The sequence below is a fragment of the Lepidothrix coronata genome, unplaced genomic scaffold (genome assembly GCF_001604755.1).
Source record: "Lepidothrix coronata isolate B3197 unplaced genomic scaffold, Lepidothrix_coronata-1.0 Scaffold69, whole genome shotgun sequence".
NCBI lineage: Eukaryota > Metazoa > Chordata > Aves > Passeriformes > Pipridae > Lepidothrix > Lepidothrix coronata.
The window spans coordinates 2,685,676-2,708,298 of NW_016690249.1; the positions used below are offsets into that span (position 1 = coordinate 2,685,676).

General features: G+C 41.8%; 2 protein-coding genes across 7 annotated transcripts in view; one reads left to right on the forward strand and one right to left on the reverse strand.

Moving 5' to 3' along the window:
- KL (klotho) overlaps positions 1-11,527 on the forward strand; it is a 48,650-nt gene extending 37,123 nt beyond the window's left edge. Inside the window, exons 3-5 of the mRNA XM_017818539.1 lie at positions 143-411; positions 2,879-3,995; positions 7,784-11,527. Of these exons, the coding sequence (XP_017674028.1) occupies positions 143-411; positions 2,879-3,995; positions 7,784-8,121 (1,724 nt within the window). The 3' untranslated portion in view covers positions 8,122-11,527. The remainder of the gene's footprint in view (positions 1-142; positions 412-2,878; positions 3,996-7,783) is intronic.
- A 7,947-nt stretch (positions 11,528-19,474) lies between these two features.
- The window catches only part of STARD13 (StAR related lipid transfer domain containing 13), a 293,161-nt gene continuing 290,012 nt past the window's right edge, over positions 19,475-22,623 (reverse strand). For all 6 annotated transcript variants that reach the window (XM_017818549.1, XM_017818548.1, XM_017818550.1 and 3 more), the window contains one exon: positions 19,475-22,447. In XM_017818549.1, the coding sequence (XP_017674038.1) occupies positions 22,330-22,447 (118 nt within the window). In that variant the 3' untranslated portion in view covers positions 19,475-22,329. The remainder of the gene's footprint in view (positions 22,448-22,623) is intronic.

Below are 22,623 nucleotides of genomic sequence, written 5' to 3' on the forward strand. Positions count from 1 at the left end.
AAAGGCTTTGAGGCAGGCCCTGAGTACTTATCTGACCTATTGCATTGTTCTTACACAAGAATGCTGCAAACACTGCTGATACAGTGTAATGTACAGAGGAAAAACGAGCACTACGATAAATTTGGGTTTGTTCTTTCCTCAGCTATCCGGTATGACGGAGTTAATGTGTTTGGCTACACAGTCTGGTCCCTCCTGGATGGCTTTGAGTGGCACAGGGGATACAGCATTCGACGTGGATTGTTTTATGTTGATTTTCAAAGCCATGACAAGAAGCTGATGCCCAAATCTTCTCTTTTATTCTATCAAAAACTGATACAAAAAAATGGGTTCCCACCTTTGCCTGAAAACCAGCCCATAGAAGGTATTTTCCCCTGCGGCTTTGCTTGGGGAGTTGTTGACAACTACATTCAGGTGAGTCTGATAGTAAAGGCAGCAGGCTGTCCAACCAGATCAGTGCACGAGTTCATAGTGATACATTTGCTGAATAGAGTGTCTTTGCCAGTATGTATTACCACATACCAGTGCTGCAAGGAGACCTGTACAAGGGTTTTGTGCCAAACACTGTGTCTTTCCCTCTTCACCAGGCTTTCTGTGTTTGACCAAAGAGAACCAGTCAGATTGAGATACAATAACATCTTAGAAAAACTTACAGAAGTGAAAAGTGGTCTGATGCTCATCTTCCCTGGACATATGTTATCTGTTACAGGAAGTGAGTTCTTTTCAAAGGGAAGTTGATTAAAACTGCTGAAGTGTATATATGTTTTAGAAAACTTCCTGAAAACTCTTAAAATTCCAGTGATGTGTTTCTTCATCTTGTGCATATATATCCTGATGCTGTCATTAGAGTGATTTTGTGTAAAAGGAAGTAAACAAGATTTAGGTGAAATTTCTATATTCCTTCTTTTTAATTTTATGTCATACTGTGTCTGATGGAGGCCTGCAGTGCTCCTGGATAGCACCTAGCTAGATTATGGATCCAATTCACAGCTCTTACTCTTTGTTTCAACTAATTTGATACTTTGGGAGAATCTTTCAAATTTTAAGACTTTATAGCATGAATAAAAACTGTAGCTTAGTTATGATCTCTTTAACTGTTTGGCTCTGTAATTCTCAGATGCTATTTTGGCTTGCAGGGCTTTTCTAACCACAGTAAAGAGGTGTAAATTCAAAGGCTTGATCCAAGAACAGAATTTTTAGTTTACATTTTCCACAAAGACAGAATCTTTCTTAAGGCTAGAGTGTGAGGGGCTTATTTGTTTTTTCTCACTCCAGAAATAAGATCTGACTTTTTTCTCTTGAAAAATACTGCAGCTTCCTTACCTGGTGCACTGATTTCCAAGAAAATTCAAGTCATTATCCTCCTAGTTCTCAGATAGATTAAGAATTGGAAGTGGAATTGCTGCTTTTGGAATCAATAGCAACTATGAAGTTGCGGAGTCAGTCAGCCTACGACAGTTAAAAAAATCCCTCCCATCCCTAAAACCTTCAAAGCTGAATATTTTCATTTCAGAAGGCCATTCAAACATTTTGTGCTGTAAGGCTTAGGTAGTGTGATTTGTAGATGCATCACAGTGGAAAAACTGTTTTGACAGCATTCCCACAGTATTAGTGGAAATGCATGCTTTAGTAATCTACAAGGGACAATTCTCCAGAAAAGCAATTTCCCTCAGACATGCTGGTTTTTATTACTTTCTTCTATAAGCACAGTACTGACCTCTCCGGAGAAAATAGCAACTGATTTTCAGCAGCTTCTTTACACAGTTTGCAGAGCCTCAGCTACAAGTTGAACACTGGTTGTAGGCTGACACCTGCTTTTCAAACAGAGGGGAGGACAAGGAAATCTGAACTCAGGGGGAACCACACACCAAAGGTTGAAAAGGAGAAGAGGACAAATAAAGGCATGTGGTACTAGTATCCTGTGGTTTGGATCTAGAAAGAGTTACCCAAAGTACGACTGAGGAGATTTTATGCTGGGTGTTATTTTAAGTAATTGAACTTTTCGTTTTCTAGTCCTTACTGTGTTGGTGATGTTCATTAAAAAGTGAAGGTATAATTCTGAGTGACCCTGGGAAGATAATCTTCTGCTGTATTAATATGTCATACAGGCAGTTCTGACATTTGAAACTCTAAAGCCTTATGGGAAGTGGTTTTTTTTGTTGGAGTGACATATAGTGGGTTTTCTCAGAGGCCCAAAACAAAATTGATTCAATTACCAACAGCCTGCTGAAATAGCTGGGAAATGAGTTCAGTATGAGTTAAATAAAAAAGGATGTCTTTAGCAAGAAGGAAAAATTTTGCTTGTCAACTGAATTTGTGCTAAAATCAAGTGCAGAGCATTACTCATCTTTCATCATAGTCAGGAAAAGAACAGAACGGAGAAGTGATGTTGCATTCATTCTTTTACTGCATTCAGGGAGTGATCTTGAAACTGAATGTACTGGGTAATTTACAACAGACAGTCTCTCTGTAGGCCTTTCTTAATCTTGAAAGAAAAACATTTTAAAAATTACTGTAGTCTTGACTGAAGGTCTGCTTCTCTGGAGATCTGTCACAGGCTTAGTGCTTTATCCCTGAGCAATCACTTGTTTCTTATGCAAACTGGAACAACTTGGAGAAGATATAAACATGGTGACCATTAGCATAAGCTTGTTTGAAAAGTAGGGTGAAAATGATACATAGATTTGGTACTTTTGCTGACCTCACATGTTAATAGAAAATTAATTCATTCATATAAGCCCATTCATATGCCAGTATCAGAGATGATAAATACAATTTTTTTACTTAAAATTTTCTTTTACTTGTTGTGCCTGATGGTTATGATGTTCCCACCTACCTAGTTCAAACAGCTTGAATTTGGTATGTTTCTTATTCTACCTAGGTAGACACGACACCTGCCCAGTTTCTTGACTCTAGTGTTTATGTGTGGGATGTTCACCAGACGAAGAAGCTTATTAAAGTGGATGGAGTTTACACCTCGAAACGCAGGCGTCACTGCGTTGACTTTGCTGCTATCAGGCTCCAGATCTCTCTTCTGCAAGAAATGCATGTCACTCACTTCCATTTTTCACTGAAATGGTCTTTAATCCTTCCTTTAGGTAACCTTTCTCTAATCAACCATACACTTGTACATTATTATCAGTGTTTTGCTAGTGAACTTCTCAGAGTTAACATAACTCCTGTTGTTGCTTTATGGCAACCTATGATTGAGAATCAAGAGCTTCCGGTTTCCCTTGCCAAATATGGAGCTTGGGAAAACACAGAAACTGTTCAGGCTTTTGTTGAGTATGCCAGATTCTGCTTTACAAGTCTTGGGGACCATGTCAAATTTTGGATCACCATGAATGAACCGTCTGTGAAAAACTTGACGTATACCGCCGGGCACAACCTTTTGAAAGCCCATGCGCAAGTATGGCATCTTTATGACAAGGAATTCAGGAGATCTCAGAAGGGTAAAATATCTATAGCTTTGCAAGCTGACTGGGTAGAACCAGCTTGTCCCTTTTCCAGGAATGACCAAGAAGTTGCTGACAGAATTTTAGAGTTCGACATTGGCTGGCTTGCGGAGCCCATCTTTGGGAATGGCGACTACCCAGAGGTAATGAGAGCATGGCTTCACCGAATAAACAGTGTTGACCTGTATAATTTTCACTTGCCTTATTTCTCAGAAGATGAAAAGAAGTTAATACAGGGCTCATTTGATTTCTTTGCCTTGAGTCACTACACTACTACCCTTGTGGGCTCGGAGAAAGAAGATGCAGTAAAATACGACCACTACCTTGAAGTTCAAATGATCAATGACATCACATGGCTCCACTCTCCCAGCAGAGCTGCAGTAGTGCCCTGGGGACTGCGTAAATTGCTCATGTGGGTTAAATCAAAGTATGGCAATATCCCAATTTATGTTATGGCTAATGGAATCGACGATGACCAAAATACAGTGCATGATAAGCTCCGAGTGTATTACATACAGAATTACATCAATGAAGCTTTAAAAGGTAAGGAACCATAGGCAGTTTATAAGTCACAAATCCCACTATTATATTAGTGTACATGGTGTGACAGAGGATGTTTAACTTAAAAAAAAAGTCCTCTGTAGAATACTTCATAAATAAAATGTTATGACAGCATAAAAGATAGTTTTCCACTTGATTTATGATTGATTGGTGTTACTAAACATAAGGAAGACTGACCTTGCTCATATTCTGCATAAGACAGCAGAAGAACTTTTCTATGGATTCAATAAATTAAAATACATGTTATGTGAGTAGCTCCACATGTATTTAGTCAGTATTTCATCTTATTGCACTTCTACCGTTGCTTTGCTTTGTTGCCTCTCTCCACTGATGTGCCTCAGGGCTGGGTATGAGTTCTGTTCCTCAGCTGTCTCTGTATCTTATCCAACAGTGATCTTATCCAGCAGTAATCTTCATAATAATTCAGCTGTCTACCTCATTATGCCATTTCCTGGACTGTTTCCTGCTATTCAGAACACAAACCAGTCTTTTTCTCTGTCTCAAAGATTTGTAAATTATAAGGCAAAAAGGAGGCATTTTGAGTCATCCTGTCATACAACACGTACTGTTTTTCCCGAAAAGCGCAAGACCAAATGAGATAATTTTTACTGAGGAAGAATCTTCTGCACCTCACTGTAAGCTGTTGTAGTGTGTGTACAGATATAGATAAATCTCGTTTCTAGTATTAATTTCTTTAGCTTCATCTTTAAGCAATTTTTGTTATGCATTTCCACATTTATTTTACTTTTGTAGGTATTCACAGACAGAAGACAAGCTATCTCTCATTTATCTCTTTGATAGATAATACAGATGAAGCTCTTTGTGTCCCTTGCTATAAAACATCATTTCAAACTTGTGAATTATTAAGCTTTTCCCTGTGTGCCAGTATTCCTTATGAGAGGGGTAAACCCAGACCTGGACACACCATTCCTGCCACAGCCACACTTATATCTCAGGCAGGTATAATGTAACCTCTTACTGTCCTCTTTCCTACATCCAAGCAGGTTGTTAGCCTTTTTGACCATGACAGCATGTTGGTTACACACACTCTGTGGTGATATACTGAGATTTTAAACTTTAAAACAGAGGCAGAAATCTTCCCCCACCCCCACCAAGCAGAACTGCCTCTGCCAAAGTAGGTCTGCTTGTTCTTTGACATCTTCACATTTGGTCATTTCAAATGCTAGCTGCTTGCTTGTGCAAACCTTGCAACACTTGCTGAATTATGTCTCTAATCTTTGTGTTATTTGCAAACTTTGTGAGAAATAGTTTAACATTTATTTCAGGTTGCTGATATATTTAAGATCATTAAATAACTCAGTGCTAAAAGCCAATCTCCATGATCATGGTAGAAATTTACCTACTGTGACACTTACTTACCTCCAATTGCATTTCTAGACTGACTTATCACTTCTATTTGAGACCAGTTGAAATCTGTTTATTATGGGCTCCCCTTGACCTTAAACCACTCTATTTTCTTGATCTAAATGCCATATAATACCAAGTCAGTTGCCTTGTGAAGTTCTAAGTATATAACTTAAAACATCATTACTTTATCGATCGGCTGATCTCATAAAAAAGATGTCAAGTTAGTCTGACAAGATTTATTTTCCATAAGGTAAAGCTCATTGGCATTAATCATGTATTATCTCCTGTAATTCTTATTTATCAAGCCTTATATAATCTGTTCCACTCTTTTGATAGGTAGTGAAGGATGCCTGGCAGTTCCATAATTTGCTAGGTCATCCTGTCCGCTCCATTAAGTATTGGCTTTAACTTCCTCCTCTGTAATTTCCACCTCTTTCACAAATTACTGAATTTAATATCAAGTGCTCAAAATTTCATTCTCCAGCATTTTGCAGCATTGGCTGCATATTTTGTACATCTATAGTTAAAAAACATATCTTGGCTATATTTGGGCTTGTGATTTCAAACCGTTTCTTCTGTGTTGCTTGTCTCTCCTTCCTACCGCTTTAGACCATACCAGTTCTTGGCACTTCTGTTTTCAAAGTACCTATGGATATGAGTTTTTCTCCCAATTCCCATTAGCGAGAACACCTGCTCATCCCCCTGTTTTTTACAGAACTTTGCCATTTGTACTTTTCTGGTACAATACCCCCCCAGTCACTTCTTTCTCCCCTCTGTAAATAGTTGTCCAGACTGTAAATAGCTCCTGTGTTTTTCAGCCTAAGCATCACATGTGAGACTATGTTCCTGTCTTTTTACCTTCTTTGTCATGGATAAATATATCCCTGCTAACTAGCCATCACTCTCCGACTTTAGACAGCATACACTCCTCTGTAGTGTTTGGTCCTTCAGCTCTGGTATTGTGCTTTTGGTGCTTTTGTCCTTCTTGTCATTACATAACCTTGGCATCATGACTGATTCAGGTTTCTCCAAGACCTGCATTTTTTTTCTGCAAGACCCTGTGCAGTAACAAAGGTGGATTACAAATCTTGTGTCCTTACCTCAATGTCACACTGTAGAGGAATAATAGGGGATTCGGTATATGTATGCTCTTCTCGTAAAGTCCCTGTTGTGCCTTCTTTCTGCAGCTGGTTTCAGGGACTGCATGTGGAAATATTTGTGCGTGTAATGTTGCTCACCTGCATTGTTCCAGATGAGCCAACAGGTTTGCGCAGATAAATGATTCCAGAATGCAGTACAGGACCCTTTAGACTGAGGCTGTATTTTGAAGTGCTTTGTACCCTGTTTAAGTTCATCTTTGCCAATTGAAAACAAAAACCAGCAGTAACTATTTATGTAACACCATTAAATCCACCTGCAGCTCTAAAACACAAACTAATTATCCAGAGTAGCAGCTCTGTAAAAGGGCAGGTAAATATTATTTCCTTTTAGATGTGAAAAGTACATTAGACATGCTAAATATCTTGCATGTGGTCGCAGAAAATTATTTCCAGAGGTGTATGAAAATTCATCATTTGTTAGCTTTCAGTTCCATGTTCGTCTGCTAGAAGATGTTCCTTTAATTTGTTAAAACAGTGATTTGAGAGATAAAGTATTACACTTTGTGTTTACTACCTTGGATTGATTGTTTTTGTCAAGCGGGATGGATGGCTTAAGGTTAACACTCCAGGTGCTGGACCTCTTCCAGTAGCTGAGTTAGCAGTATGGATTGTGGACATGTTCTCAATAAAGACTAATACAGGTCATCTTGGATCAGAAACTTTGGTCAATAACAAGAGAGGGCTGTGATTTGCATAACCTTTCCACTTGCACTGGTGATATCCCAGTACATGACCTCAGCATGGGTGCACATCTTTTTCTTGTGTCACTGTGCCTTTGCTAGTGAGAAGTGCAGCCTGACGTCCTCAGTTCCTTGACTGTCCCCATCAGGAGGTGCCCTGCAAAGGGAGAAGGAGCAATCAGAGGCACAGGCTGCAGAAGTGTAGGTGCAGGAAACTCCAAACCTGCATTCTTTCATGCATAACAAAGAGCCATCTTTTCATGATAGGCTCCGTGCTGATCATTACACACAGTCAGGCACTCACAGCTGTGTTTACCAAGCACAGGGAAATAAATTGCAGGATACTCGCAGATCACACTGTCTGGCAGTGGCTGACAGATTCTTACTTTTTATGAGAAACACTTCACAGATGTACTTGTACCTTACCTTATTTTGGGAAGGAGAAGTGCAGACGTGGGTTTAACATCCCCCTGCCCCTCCTTTATGTATGGGCATATGGTACTGCTCTTGAATGCCAAAGTGACATTGATTCATTGCTTCAACCCTTTGTTTTCTTTTGCAGCTTACACCTTGGATAACGTTAACCTGCAAGGATATTTTGTCTATTCTTTTAATGACAAGACTGCTCCTAAATATGGTCTCTACAGTTACGTTGCAAATCAATATGAACCAAAGCCTTCTATGAAACATTACAGAGAAATAATTGACAATAATGGTTTTCCTGGTCCTAAAACTCCTGAGTTGCTGTGTCCAGAACAGGTTGTCTCGTGTCCTGAATGCCACTTCTTCCGAACCAGAAAGTCATTATTTGCCTTTATCTCTTTCATATTTGTTGCTTTTATTGTTACTATATTCTTCATTACTTACTACTCCAAGAGGGTAGAAAGAAGGTATAAATAGAGCTGCCCCTTTGAATACATCACTCACTGTCCTTTTTCTTGCATCCCTTTGGGAAATCTGAAATAAGTGCACAATTGCTGATTGCTTCAGCATTTACATTGCCTGATACTGCAGGACATTGACATTGAGAAGAGATTGCTAGCATATGGCTTCCAGAAATAATTTTCTCCGGTTTAGTACATTTGGTTTATGACCAGTCCTTAATTCCTGTGGTTGGAGTTGTATCACAGTTTTCCCTGGAACCTTTTGTTGAGCAGATGTTTTCCCCTTCTTGGTTTTGCCTTGCTGAGTTGGACAGGTTTAAGTATATTTTGAAAACGTGGGGTGATGGAAGAGTCTGAATGTCAAATTGTCCAAGAGAAGACTGGGTTGAAACAAAATGGCTTACTTTTCCGTATTAGGGTTTAATGCTGATGTTGCTTAATCAGAACCAGAACCTGACTGCAGCAGGGATTGTGACTGAGAAGAAAGATGGGAGAGAATTGCACAAAGCAGTGCCAGGGTAAAGAACACCTCCTTTCCTAAAGCAGATGCAGGGAGAGGAGCAGGGGGAAATGAGTCTGTGCTGCTGGGAGCTCTGGGTAAATCAGTTAACTACTACTGAGGCTGCATCTGACTTCAGGATGCCAGTGGGGAACTTCAGCTAAAGGAACTGTGTCTTTCTTGGGGGAAAAGAAGCAGGAATGTGTCTGGGGATTTCAGGGGTCATGCCATCTTGCTGGGAAGAGATGGGAAGGGCTTCTCTTTGATTTGCTCAGAAAAAAAAAAAAAGCAAAGAGCAGGAACTGGGATGTCTTTCAGTTGGCAGAAAGCTGCATGCCTGACCCTGTGCCTTGTTGCCCTGTACCCGGGGACATGGCAGGCCTAGGGCACCCCATTCCTCCTCAGAGCAAGTTGCACAGAACTGTCAGTCTGCTGCTACCTGGCTACTTACCTGCTGGAAACTTGTGGTAACTTAGTAGGATGGTCTCTGCGTGCCATTTGTGTTGAGCGCAGGACTCAACACAAAAAAAAACTCCCAGTATTTTGGTGTAGTAGTCCAGCACTTTATTGCTGCTTTTGCCAGGGTCTGAGTCTGTGGAGCTGTTGGTCCAAGCCTCTTACAAGTTGGTTGGAGATTCTCCTTTGAGCAACTGGCCCTGGCAGCATTTCATCCCAAAGTATTATTGAATGTCTGAGGGCCTCTTGTTTTTCTCTCAGCAAGATAAAATAGCAAAATATTAGCATCATTTTTTATTAGTAGAAATAGAGAGAGAATGGGAAAAAGTCCCATGTTATTTTGCCTGCCTTGTGAATTACTGCATTAGGAGGGTCCTCAGTATAAAGCAGTGTGGTCATTTTTCTCCGTTCTCTGAACTCTAGGCCTGTATCGCCTTCAGCTATAATTGTATTTTTATTGCTATGTGAATGATGTCACTCACTGTAAAGAATATTTTAAAGGAAATGTGCTTTGTGTTAATTAAGAATTATTTATCTACTAGAGCTGATTATGCTGTATTTAATGTGATGTTTATCTACTAGATTACTAGAAGATGACTAAATGACCTCCCAGGGTTCCTTTTAATCTGAAAACTCTGATTCTATGATTCTATACTGTAAATTAAAATTTACCTATGAAATACTATTTTAATTTGTAATTTAAGATTATATTTTTCTTGAATTATACATAGAAATAGAAAAGAATTAGTATCTTATCATAATGATTAATATATTTGTCCTCTAGATCTAGTCTTAAAATGGTCTCTCTTTGCATTAATGTGTATTTTGGTATTGAGATTAAGGTCAAAAATTCAGTGTAAGTGATGAAGTATTAAAAAATGTATAAAAATTATTTATAGACTGATAGGATTTGCTGAAGAAGAGAACATTTCAAACTGCTGTATATTTATTTGTTGGTGCCTGGTGCACTGTGGAGAAGAAATAGCTCTCCCTAAATATATGAAATGCCAAATGGCTTTCTCTATGGCATGGCCATGAATCACCTTGCAATGCATTACACCAGCAGTCAGATGCCTTTGCAGTGTGTAACAAAATGTGATATTCATTTAACACAAAATGTATCCAGGTCACACCCAACTTATGTGTTACATGTGTGTGTGTATGTATGTTATATATTTTGCTGTTGGTAAAACAAAATGAGTCTGAGCCTGGTCTTTCTGAGAAGCCAGGCATACATACCTCCCCTGAGTTTGAGAGGATTCAAGGGGCCTGGGCAGGGCAAATCTGGAAGAGTGCAGGTGCCGTGCTGGTGGGCACTGGTCTGTCCTGCTGCTTCACTAGCAGTTACCATCCATCTAGTCTCTGCTGTGTGCTGTGGAATGGCCCAGCCACAGCACAGTGTGTGAAAAAGCAGCCCCAGCACGGAGGAGACCCGGCAGGCTCTTCCCATAGAGGCTGGGTGATATGTAACCACTGACAGGCAGATGGCACCAGCTGGATATCTAATTTGTAGGTAAATTGGGATTTGTTGCTGTATAATCGTATCATCTCATGGTGCTGTGACCCATGGAACTAAGGCAGCCTTTGGTGCGATTGCCTTCAGAACAGTTTTTAAATATCGCTGCAGAGCAGTGACTGGCTTGAGCTGGGCACAGCAGTTGCCAAAGCCTTCTCCTAAGCATCCTGCCTGTGGTGTTGCCTGTGCATAGCAGTGTGCAGCTCTCAGCCAGCGAATTGCATAATGATGGGCTAGGGAAAATACACGCTGGTCTGATGGAGATAATGGTACGGTTTTGCCTTGGGAATCTGCCTCATTTTGTGTAATCGGGGTCCAGTGTGAGTTTCCTGTCAAATCTTCTAAAAAACCCTCACCCTTCACTAACAAAGAAGCCCCTGAATAGGCAGACTGCACACCCGTTCAAGGAGAACCGCCGTGTGCTTGTGCAAACTGATGCGGTAATCACCTCCTGCAATCCAGCCGTGGGCTGTGGGGCACTTGCTCCCTTCAGTGCTCATATGTGAGCAGTGATCTGGCACTTCCCCCATCTGTGCACCTAGGGCAGAAATGCCGACAGTAGCAAGGACTTTGAGCAGAGGGGGCTCCATAGTCAGTCTACAAAGACAGCTCGGTGGAGGATGGTGGTTTATTTTCTGGAGAGCAACAGGGCTCTGCATGTTTAACATGCAGTTTCTTAGGTAGACTATTTTAACTGTGTTTCTAGAATGAAATGTTGTTGCCAGTTTACTCAATGCTTCAGATTAAACATGTTGTAAAATACAAAATTGTATTTTTATTCAAAATATTTTTGTGATGTGAGTGCAAAGCTTCTGGTTTATTTCTTGAAAAGATTGTACAGAGTGACTGTGGGAAGAATGTCTTTGTAAATGACAGGATGAATGTTCTATTGTTTTTATAACAATCTCAGAAGTGAAATAAAGATACTGAATGTAACAAATTGTAACATGATCTTACTGTTTAATCTGTCTAGTTTCTCTGCCTGCAGCATGAAGTACAGAGTACCTCAGGAGAGGCTATTATGATAACTCTACAAGGAGTTCATGTTGCTGTTTGTTTTTCCAGTGCCACATAAATAACTGTAACTTTTGTTGGAGATTGCTGGGGCCTGTGGCTAAACAGATGTTTTTCCAACAGACCCAGGGGTTTGGAGGGGTTTTTGTTATTTGAATTATTTTTTTCTTAAAGTCACTGTTTCTATTTAGAAAACTTACGGAAGTAACCATACCAGTATAAGAGTATTTTGGTGCAATAGCTTATTCCATAGTAACACTGCAGTAAATTTGACAATTCTTCTATTCCAGTAGAGTTACTCACAGGCATGAGGGATTTTGTCAGCATAGCTGTGCACCAAGCATTGAGTTTGTGGCATCTTTGTTAAGCATCTTAAGGAATGGAAATGCCAAGACTAAAGGAAGTGGGAACAGAAATGGACAAAACCAATGAATAGGACAGGGACCATATAAGTCCAAGTATGTTTAAATGCCCAACTTGCCCTTTTTTGCTTGCACTGTATTGTGTTGCTTTTGAGTCACTTAGAAAACTTTATCTGTTAATTCTTCTTGCAAAAACTGCTTAGGTGAATATGCCCTTATTCAGGGTGAAGAAGTCAGTTTTAGGTGTCAGACTTCAGCTTCAGCAGAGAAAGTTCAGTCCTGTTCCTCCTTCACTCAAGCAAAGCCAAGAAAAGGAGGCATGGAAAAGAAAAGAGAAGGCTCTTCCTGTCTTGGATGTGCCACTCATGAATTGCCAAACCACCACCTTTCACCAGCCATCTCAAGGCTATAGCTGATGCGGGCTTGTTAAGCCCACCCTTTTTATTTTTCCTGACTAGTTGAACAGGAACACCACTGTCAAACAGTTCTGAGAAAATTAATATTTTTAAGAAACGAAAAAGTTGAAATAACAGCAGCCTGCAGCCAGGACACTTGTGGGTGCTGACATGTTGCTGGCTATTATTTTGTAATGTTTTCTGTGTTTCTGAAGGAGTGGCAAAAGTGCCAGCGAGGCAGAAAGAAGCCAGGGAAAATACTAAAGTAGGGCAGAAAAGCCACAGGCACAAGCAGATGTGTGAGTTCCTTGCTCTGAGAGTTGAGTGAGCAGTCCCCTTCTGTGGGGATGGGCCATGGGACTTCAAATATTCTTTGTTAAAAAATTAAAATTTTTTTAAAAAGAATCTACTCTGAAAACTCCCTACCTCCCTTAATGACATATTTCTCCCTTAATGACATACCTCCTACATGATGAATTTAACTGTCAAAAGCCTTTTTCTCATCACAAGAATTATTCACAACACCATATGGTGAAGCATTGTTATATGATCCCAGCTCTCCTGAGGTCACCCAAATGTGTTTCTGGTCCAAGTCCCAGGAGGTCCATGGGAGTCTGAAGTGCAGGAGAGGTGGTCACTGTCATTGGCACTGAACAAAGCAGCGGGAATGACAGCAATGATGTTTTCTAAATACTACAAATTCACAGCAAGTGGGATTAGTTTCTACTTTAGTTCTTTCCTGTTAGTAGAAACATTTTCTTCCTTACGAAGAATAATACACAAAACTTTGTTGGTTTTCTTTTTTTTTTGTTTGTTTTTGTGTTTTTCAGGGAAAAACGAGTTTTAACACTTCCCCCATAACCTCGGATGTATAATGTACTTCTGATTTTTTTTTTTATGGGATCAACCCTTGCAGGGGATGAGAAGACCTGAGTAGTAACTTCTCAGTCCCACCTGTTCTGCTCTCAGGAGCTTCTAAGACAAAACTTCCCTCGGGGCTGTCCCTTTCTGGGGTGTATGTCCCAAGCCAGAGCAGCACCTCCCAGGCAAGACGTACTCTGGGGCCTGGAGGAAAAGCAGAGCCAATGGTATGCCCTGGTGAGATCCTGGCTGACATGGCAGTTTGGCTCTCAGCAGCGAACTGGCTGGTGTATTGCCACCTTCTGTGGTCAGGGCTCTTTAACAGGCTCTCAGCAGTGTTGTAAACCATCAGGGCTGCACAAACACAACACCTGATCCAAGAAATCTGGTTTCCCTCCCACCAGAGGGAACCATGAATTGGCTGAGTGTTTAGTTCAAGAGGTGTAATGGTATAAACTACCTGTGCTATAAATTTTTACGAGGTGACAAAATTTTGTAGTCTGGCAATAGCACAGTTGAGCTGGAGGCCATCAGATGCCCTGCCTGGAAAGGGAGGGGAGCAAGATGGTGAGGAGGTCTTCCTGGCAGGCTGCAGCCTCTCTGGTCAGGCTGGAGGATACCTTGAGCAGTGCAAGGCTGCTGCTTCTGCAGCCTGGGGCAGGCATGGTCCAGGGACTTAGTGCTGCATGAAGAATGAAGTAGAGCCAGCTCCAGCTCTCATCACCTCCTCTTCCCCCTTTGGGCACATATTTATATACATTTGGGCTATGAAATGGGAAGTGAATTACCAAGGTATGACATAGGTACATCAAGGCGTATAGTTTATTTAGAAGACAAAAAGCTGTTTACAGGCCCTGCAGATTTTTTTGTTGATATTTATTACTTTGCAGCAATCCTTCTGCCTCTCTCTCTCCACTAGGATCAGATGGGTCTTATTTCCAAAAGCTGAGAAAATAAATGCTCATAAAGGAAGCTGCCAGTGTTGCAGTCGCCTCTCCAAGCACTTGCTGAGCCTTTAAGTCCACTTCTGATGCAAGTTTGTGAATTTTATAGACATTTGTAACTCATTTATCTGCCATATTGCTGCGCGATCCATGAGCGGATATTGCTTTTCCTTGCACCTCGCAGCGGGAGGCGGTGGGGTCCTGCACTCGGCAGCACATGGTTGCTCCTGCTTGGTATTCACAGGCACATTCCTCTGGCTGGTGATATATTATTATTGGGCTGGAAGAAAAATAATGCAACCAAACTCTTATTATTTTCTCCTTTTATCTGTTTGGTCATATTAATGTGGGATCATCATTACATAAATGCACAGGAGATGCAGTCAAGGACATGTTCATTTTTAAAGTCCTCCAATGCTCTTGTACTTCAGTCATTCATCTTCTGTCTTTAATTACAAGTGATCTCAGAGGCACTTAAAAGATTAAATTACTCAATTATTTGAAAAACAGAAATGCAATAACTGTATCTCTTTCCTGATAAATACCAGCCAATGCTGAAAAAGGTTGCCCAAGGCAAGACATACTGGGAGGCCAAGGAGGCCATATTGTAACATATTGGCTTAGCCCAGCAATACCCATTTAATTTTTTGTAATTTGCAACCTTTATTTTTATTTGTATTGAAAATAGCCACAAACTTTTCCATTGCTGTCCTGGTGGTTTCAGCAGTGCAATGAATGTCACTGCTCAGTGATTTACAAGTGTCTTGGCACCTGCTTGACTGTGGAGAGGATGGCATGAGGATAACCACAGCTTAAAAAGGTTGGGCATCGGCATGGCCAGGCAGTAACCCCCATTCAAGGCTATGCTTGTGGATGGGGGCATGATTTGGTGTTCCGGAAGGGTATGTAGTTAAAACATGTCGTGACTCTCCCCAGGTTGAGGTGGGTGAGTTCACTGTTGGCAAGGCCAGGTGAGCATCCATGCTGTTCTAGAGGGCAATCTGACTCAGGCTCTGCAACGTTGTAGAAAGCAGGAAAGGTGGCCTGCCAAAAGGTGGCCTGTTCTGAAATGGTGTTCTTGGTGTCCCATGGCGCCAGGAGGAAGCTGTTGGTGCACTCTGTATGTGGGCATTGCTGCCAATGCTGCAACAATGCATCTGCAGCAGCAGAGTTTGTCCTTCCTCACCAGCAGCCCTATTGCTCACCAGGGATCCCCAAGTACAGCCACCGAACAATGGGAAGTTTTCCCTAAATATTTTTTTTGCCTCTTTTGCAAAGCAGCAGACCTGATGGGCCCAAAGCTGGGAGCCCGAGTAAGGGGTGCAGGCTGGTGTGATCCCTCCTTCCTGGGGCGGGAGAAAAGGAACATGACTCTTCAGGGAAGGAGAAGTCCAGGCCAATCCTGTACCTTTTCTTCAGAGGCCCAGTTCTGAGTTCCTGTCCCACTGGAAACCAGACAACACAGGGCAAAATACTATAGCAACTGTGAGCCCAGAGTGCTCTACACTTCCTGTATTGTGGGCTCTTTGCTCGTGCTGGTTAGCCAGCAGTGTGGCACAAGGATGGGTTTTTGGTGTTCAAAAACAAACGCCCTGTTTTTGACTACTCTCATGAAAGAGATGGGGGCAAAAAAGGATTCACTGTTTGTGGTCAAGCCAGACCAGCTGTGGTACTTCTGGTCCTATTGCCATGAAGACCAAGCCTGGCTGGTGTCAGCAGGGTGCAGTGGGGTCCAGCCGAGTGGGCTGGGAGATCCTGGGCTGCTGCCCCGCATGGGTCTGGGGTTCAGACTGCCTGCAGCCAACACCTGTCCCGAACGCATGCTGGGGTACTGCTGGCCCACAGATGCTGCTGAGAGAGTTACTTGTCCTCTGCTCCACCACCTGTGGTTCCCACATTTATTTAATTAAAAAAAAAAAAAGTAAGTAATTCAATACACATCCTCTCAAGGAAAAGCAGTCATTCCATCAAGGAGCAGGCCAGCGGTCTGGGGAAGTACAGATGGCCCTGTGGCTAATTTGCTCCCATAAATCGCAAGCTGTTGCAAATCCTCACTGCAGCAAATGCTGGCTCTGTGTTTGTGGCCATGTGCCTGTCTCAGGGATGCTATGAGCATGTGAAAGAGAAAGCAGAATCTGTAGTTTTAGACTGTTTGCCTTGTGCCTTTTGCAGAATTGATATTTTGATTAAGAAATAAGCTGTAATCCTGTAGCTGGCTGCCAGCAGAGCTCAGTGCAACTGCTCTTGCCGCAGAATCAGGTATTCTCTTGCTAAAGTGCAACCACTGCCAGGATCCTATCCTGTCTCCTTGCGAACTGCTGCCCATGAACTGCATACTGCAGTTCAAGTCTCTGCTCAAGGTAGAGAGCAGTTCACTGCATTCAAACCACATCTGCCTTTAGCCTCTCTGTCTTGCTGAACTCACACCCCTGGGAGAGGATCAAGAGCCCCAAATTGTGTCATTGCAATGGGACTGAGGAACACCTGTGCTGTGGTACAGGCTTATGGTTATTTTACTGCTCTCTCCTTCCTGCTTTCTTGGAGGAGAGAAGCAGAAATGATCTCTCCCCACTCTGGCGTTCTGCCCCTAGTGTAGGGCATGGGACACCCTGTACTCAAGACCTGGCAAGCTGGCGATGCCTGACCCCCTGTTGCAGCTGGAGCTGGGACCATTGACCACCTGGCCATGATCACCCTGCCCTGAAGGCTGAGCCCTGTGGCCTCCTGTGCAGCCTGGGGTGGGTGAGCAGATGAAGGTTGGAGCCCAGCCTGCAAGCAGGCATGCAGGCACTGAGCAGAGCAGAGGGCATGCTGGGCTCCAGGCCTGGGCTCAAGCAGTGCAAGAGAGCAGTGGAAAATAACCACCTGTGGGAGGTCAGTAGTAAGGTATCGGGATAGAGATCCTTGTTTCAGAATCAAAGGGGTGGAAGGAGATAACTCTTCAGGTTACTTTTTCTGCAAGAGATGCTAATCTTCATCAGAGGTGTAGAGGCTCTGGTATCTGAAACCTGCTGTGGATAAGAGAAGGTATCTGGGAGTGTGTGAGACCCTCCCAGTATTAGCCTATGTAAGACAGCCAAATAGTTATCTGCAGCGTTGGAACATTTTCCCTGTAATTTACTCATTAACCGAGACCCACTGCTCTGCCTTGTATTTGCCCTAGATTTCCACACACCCAGGTATTTGCTGAGCAGTCTTGCACAAAGAAGTAAGACAGTCTACAGTTGCACAGTGCTAGGTGGGTTCTGCTCTGCCTCCATTGCTGAGTTTTACATAGTATTGCTGAGTGCCCCATGATATTGAGGGTCACAATTTAAAATGTACTTCTTAAAATCCAAACACCCACCTTGTTACAAATCTGTGGTTTGATGCCTTGTATTCCTGGTCCTGTAACACCATGATATGCAACTGCAGTTGTAATAAGATGGTCTGCCTGGCCTAGCACCCATCCAAATGAATGTGGCTGACACGTATCTGGCAAGGAGAGAATGACATGGCCATGCTAAATCCCCATAGGATCAGGAGTGAGTCATACTGCTTGCTTTCTGGCAAGGTCTCTGTTTGTTCCCCAGCATTTTCACGTCACTATTGAGCTAGAGCAGCAGTATGTGTTTTCATCCTCTACTGTCTGATTTTCAGGCTTCAGCAGTCTTCTTCATATTTATTCCAATATTTCCATCTCCCAGTCATCTCAGTGTGTTCTGCTTGTGTTCGTGTCTAACAACTACTTGCTGTTTCAAAGAGCAACACCTTTTAGGCATATCAAGATGCTCCAAGGGCAATACTGATTCTGCAGTGTAAATGCATCAAGGAGAGGGATGCCCTGCTGGTGACTCCTGCAAAGTGTTGTAAAGAGGATGGATGCTCAAGAATTCAACATTATAAAGACTGCACACACCAGGAGCTGAAACATCAGTACTGTTAGGGTTAAGACAATCTCTTTGCCCTGACATTGCTGCAGGGGACTGGGAGGGAGAGATGGGAATGAGAGCACATGAAATACTGTATTTTTTTGCAAGAATGGATGGACTTACACAGCTGACCATTTCTACCATGCAGACAATTGGAGAAAAGTGCTTCCTTTAAATCTAAATTTTAATACTGAGCTTTCCTTGAATGGTGGGACATAAAGGCTTACCCCCCTCCTAGACGGTCTCTCAAAGCTGACTCTCTGCTCAGCATCCTGTTTTCTGAAACTCTGCTTCTTTTAATAAATTCAAGAGAGAGTTGAAGAGATACAAGCACATGTCCTAGTTACAGCTAGAATAGAGTTAATTTTCTTCTTAGTAGCTGCTACAGTGCTGTGTTTTGGATTCAGTATGAGAATAATGTTGATAACGCAGTGATGTTTTGGTTGTTGCTAAGTAGTGCTTACCCTAAGTCAAGGACTTTTCAGTTTCCCATGCTCTGCCAGTGAGGAGCTGCACAAAAAGCTGGGAGGGAGCATGGCCAGGACAGCTGACCTGAACTGACCAAAGAGATATTCCATACCACAGAATGACATGACCGGTATATAAACTGGGGGAGTTGGCTGGTGGGGACAGTCACTGTTGGGGGATGGGCTGGGCATCAGTCAGTGGGTGGTGAGCAACCATATTGTGCATCACTTGCTTTTCTTGGGTTTTATTTCTCTCCTTTTTAAGCCCTTACTATTAATAATAATTATTATCATATTTTGCTTTATTTCAATTATTAAGCTATTCTTTTCTCAACCCATGGGTCTTACCTTTTCCTGATTCTCCTCCCCATCCCTCTGGGTGGGAGAGTAGGGCATGGGTGAGCAGCTGCTTGGTATTTTGTTGCCAGTTGGGGTTAAACCACAACACCCATCCCAAGGAACATTTATTCCATCTGTAGATATGTGTAAGATAAACCACAGGATTCACTATCCTACTGTTGCATCTTTTCCTCTGTTGCAGTGGCTTGATGAATTTGAGATGGCTGACATCTGATAACATGAACCCAGCATTCAGCATCCCAGCTCCACAGTCACTCTTACGAACCTAGATTTAAATTATTGACAAGAACATGGATGCAAAAACATGGTTGAATTCAGTGAGAGTCAGGGGCCTAAGCTGTCGAGGACATGAGTTTACATTTCTCAAGCCTGGACTTGATGGTCCTTGTCAGTCCCCTCCAGTTCAGAATATTCTATGAATCTGTGAAGCCAGTTTTCCTAGCTTAATGGCTTCTTTGGAAAACGTAATCTTTGCCATGAAGCTCATGTATACTACAAGTATAATGGACAACAGTATCATTTTGAGCCTGCAATCACTACTGAAGTCCCATATCAGAACAGTTTAGTGTGTAGCAGGTTGCAATAATGAAACCAAGGGCTTAAGTGTAGCATTTCTTGAGCCAATGGATGAAATAAGAGCACGAAGAAACATGATTCTTTAGTGTATGCAAATTTATTCAACTTGGCAATTATTTATTAACAACTAATGACTGATACCAACAGATGAGGTAAAAATATGAGGTATTGATATGACTATAACATTTAAAAATGCAATTATCATAATGTATTCTCAATGGCAATGTAACAATACAAAATACTGTGGTAGCTGAATGGTAGACATGGCATAATGTGCATTTTAAAGAAATCTTATTTCAACGATACATGGCTTAGAGATGCCAGAAGCACATAACAGAGCTTCTGCAAGGGCAGGAAAACAACCCTACCTTGCTAATGGTGGCAGGTGGCACAGAGCCCCTTCCAGCTGAGCAATGACTTGTCAGACAGGATAAAACCACTGTACAGGTTTTCCTTTCTTTTCCTAAAGAAATGATGTACTGCCAGACAACTGCCATTCCCAGGGCTACAAATTCTGAGCCCATTAATACTGAGGCACTATTGTATTTATTTATGCAAACTAATGTAGCAGAAGTACTCTAATTGCTCATGGTTTGGAAAACAACCAGCATGAAATCTGCTGTCATGGCCGCAGGCTTTTGGGGAGGAGGTGCTCCTTTCTGGAATGGCAGTCCAACTGGAACCAGGAGACCAGACTTGCTCTGCCAGCTCAGGAGCCACCACTTGCTCTAGTGAAGGCTGAACCTGGGCAGTGGTGGTGCCCTGCAGCCAGTGGATGACTGCCAGACCTCAACCTGGCCACATAAGGGTGTGGATGCTCCCCTGTCTGCAGGACTTAAAAATACACAATTATTGCACATTGCAACAATTGCTGGCCATAAACTCAAGGCAGGAGCTCCCAGGGAGCCAACCTCCCTGATCCTAGGAGTTACACAATAGAACATGGGTGAGACAGCTCCTAGGGGGAAGATGACAGTGACTTTTTGTCCTACTGCTCCTCAGGGACACCCTGGAGCACCATGGGTCACCCTGTGTACCTTGAGCTCCCACTGGTGTTCTTCCTCAGATTGCAGGACTGTCCCCCACCAGCACACCCCTTATGTGGGTGCACAATGGCACATGGGACCATGGTCTAACAGCTGTCACCATACATGGTCCACCCCACAGCCCCCTTACCTGGGCCAGACTCAAAGCACTGGCTTTGAAGACATTTTCTGGTTTACAGAATCAGAGCACAAAGCTGTAGTTTCATGTAGGAAATGTATCCTGCTTAATCAACCTTGTACTAAATCTTCATAGATTTTGTTGAAAGGACTGAGTTAAAACACTGGCTATGAATGACTCAGCTGGTTTATGCAGCAATAAATAAAGTCAAAGTGAACAAATGCGATTAATGAATATCAGTATTAACAGGCTTGTACATTCTTATTGAAGAACAGATGTAATAACATTTTTGGTCTTAGGTTAGTTAAAAACATTATGGAACCCTGCCTCAAAGGCAACATTGACAAATTATTATTATTACTTTTAAAGCATTCTTCCATTGGCAAAATAATAGGTCCCTGAAAATGAAATTATGTAATAGACATAAATGGCTCCTACTCCTCATAGTCAGGGGCTAATCCTGCTCCCACCAATGCCTACAGAGGTGGGATCATGCAGATCAGTGCAACGTAAGATGAACATGCTTGCTGTTTCAATAAAAGCAATCTTTTCAAGCATAGTCTACATTTAGTCTTTTAAATCTCCAATATGTATTTAAAAGCTTAAAAAAGTGTAGTTATTTGTATAGTAAGAATATATTAAAAGGTATGGTATTCATCTGCATGTCTTTGTGTCCACTGGATGTGGAACACCTGCTTTGGAGTTTCTTAATGATTAGCCATCTTTACAGGAGAAGGAAAGAGCAACACAGAAACACTCAGAACCGAGACAAAATGCTTAAAAAAAAAGATTTACAGCTTAATAACTTACCGGTCTGATTTCAGACACCTCAATAGACACAGTGTTATCTTGTACTGAGAAATGAACAGTATAATGAGGTTCTCTAGTGACAGAGATACCGTTAATTAAGGCAACAGGTAAGTTTTCAACACCTTGTACTAACAGTCACAATTCTGCAGCTAAACATAAATGGCCTTCAAAATGTCTGTCTGTCTTAGATGCATTTCTATATATTTCATTTGGTGAAACTGATTCAGTCCTTGTTATCTTTAAATGTACTGTAAACTCCTCCTTTCTTAGTTCTCTTAATTCTTCCTACATCTATTTCTATGTAGCTTCTCATAGCACACACAAACACAAAACATATTTGAGAACAGGCATTTGCTATCACACAAATTATGCCTGGTAGCTCTGTGATAACAGCAAACACAGCTTATGTAGCAGTGATACACTAAGGAACAAGTGACAGATTCACTTAAGGTCCAACTGATGCAAGTGATTTGCACTGAGTTATATACAAAATAATTAATTTATACATATACATATATATAGATAGAATATAGATAAATATATACATACTGTACAAGATTTATTTACAATTAAAATATGCTTCTTAGAAGCCTTTAAATACCAGAGTTATGTAACACACAAGTAATGGCAATAATCTGTTTTTAAGGTAATAAAAGCTCTCTGAAGAAATGTTTAGTTCAATAATCAAAATTAATGAAAATTAATGCAGAGGGGATATGGGGGGGGAAGGTGAAGTCTACAGAATAAAAGAACTTTCCTATAAAATTCCTGTTTCAACTCTTTATAGACCCAGGTCTGGTCAGATTTCCACAGATAAGTAAGACCTTTGCTTTCAGTATTCCTGTTCCCTGCCAGATCCTGATTTATGCTTACATGCTCCCAGGAACACTTAGATTTTTGTTTCTGGTCCCTCAGCAATCAGAGGTTGAAATGAGTTTCTGATCCTGGCAACTTCTGCTGCACACAGATGTCCAAAGCCTTTGTTGTACCACTCTGGGGAATGTCCTCTGAAGAAATGAGAAGAAAATTATTGAGAAACTTAAATACTCAAGAAATATGCCCCATAGAAACAGGCTTGCCACACTTCCTGCTCCCCACTCACACGGTGGTAGTGGAGACTTCAAATACTTGCCATTGTAAGCATGCTCTGAAGTTTTCCCTTGCAGTAATCAAATAAGCAGAT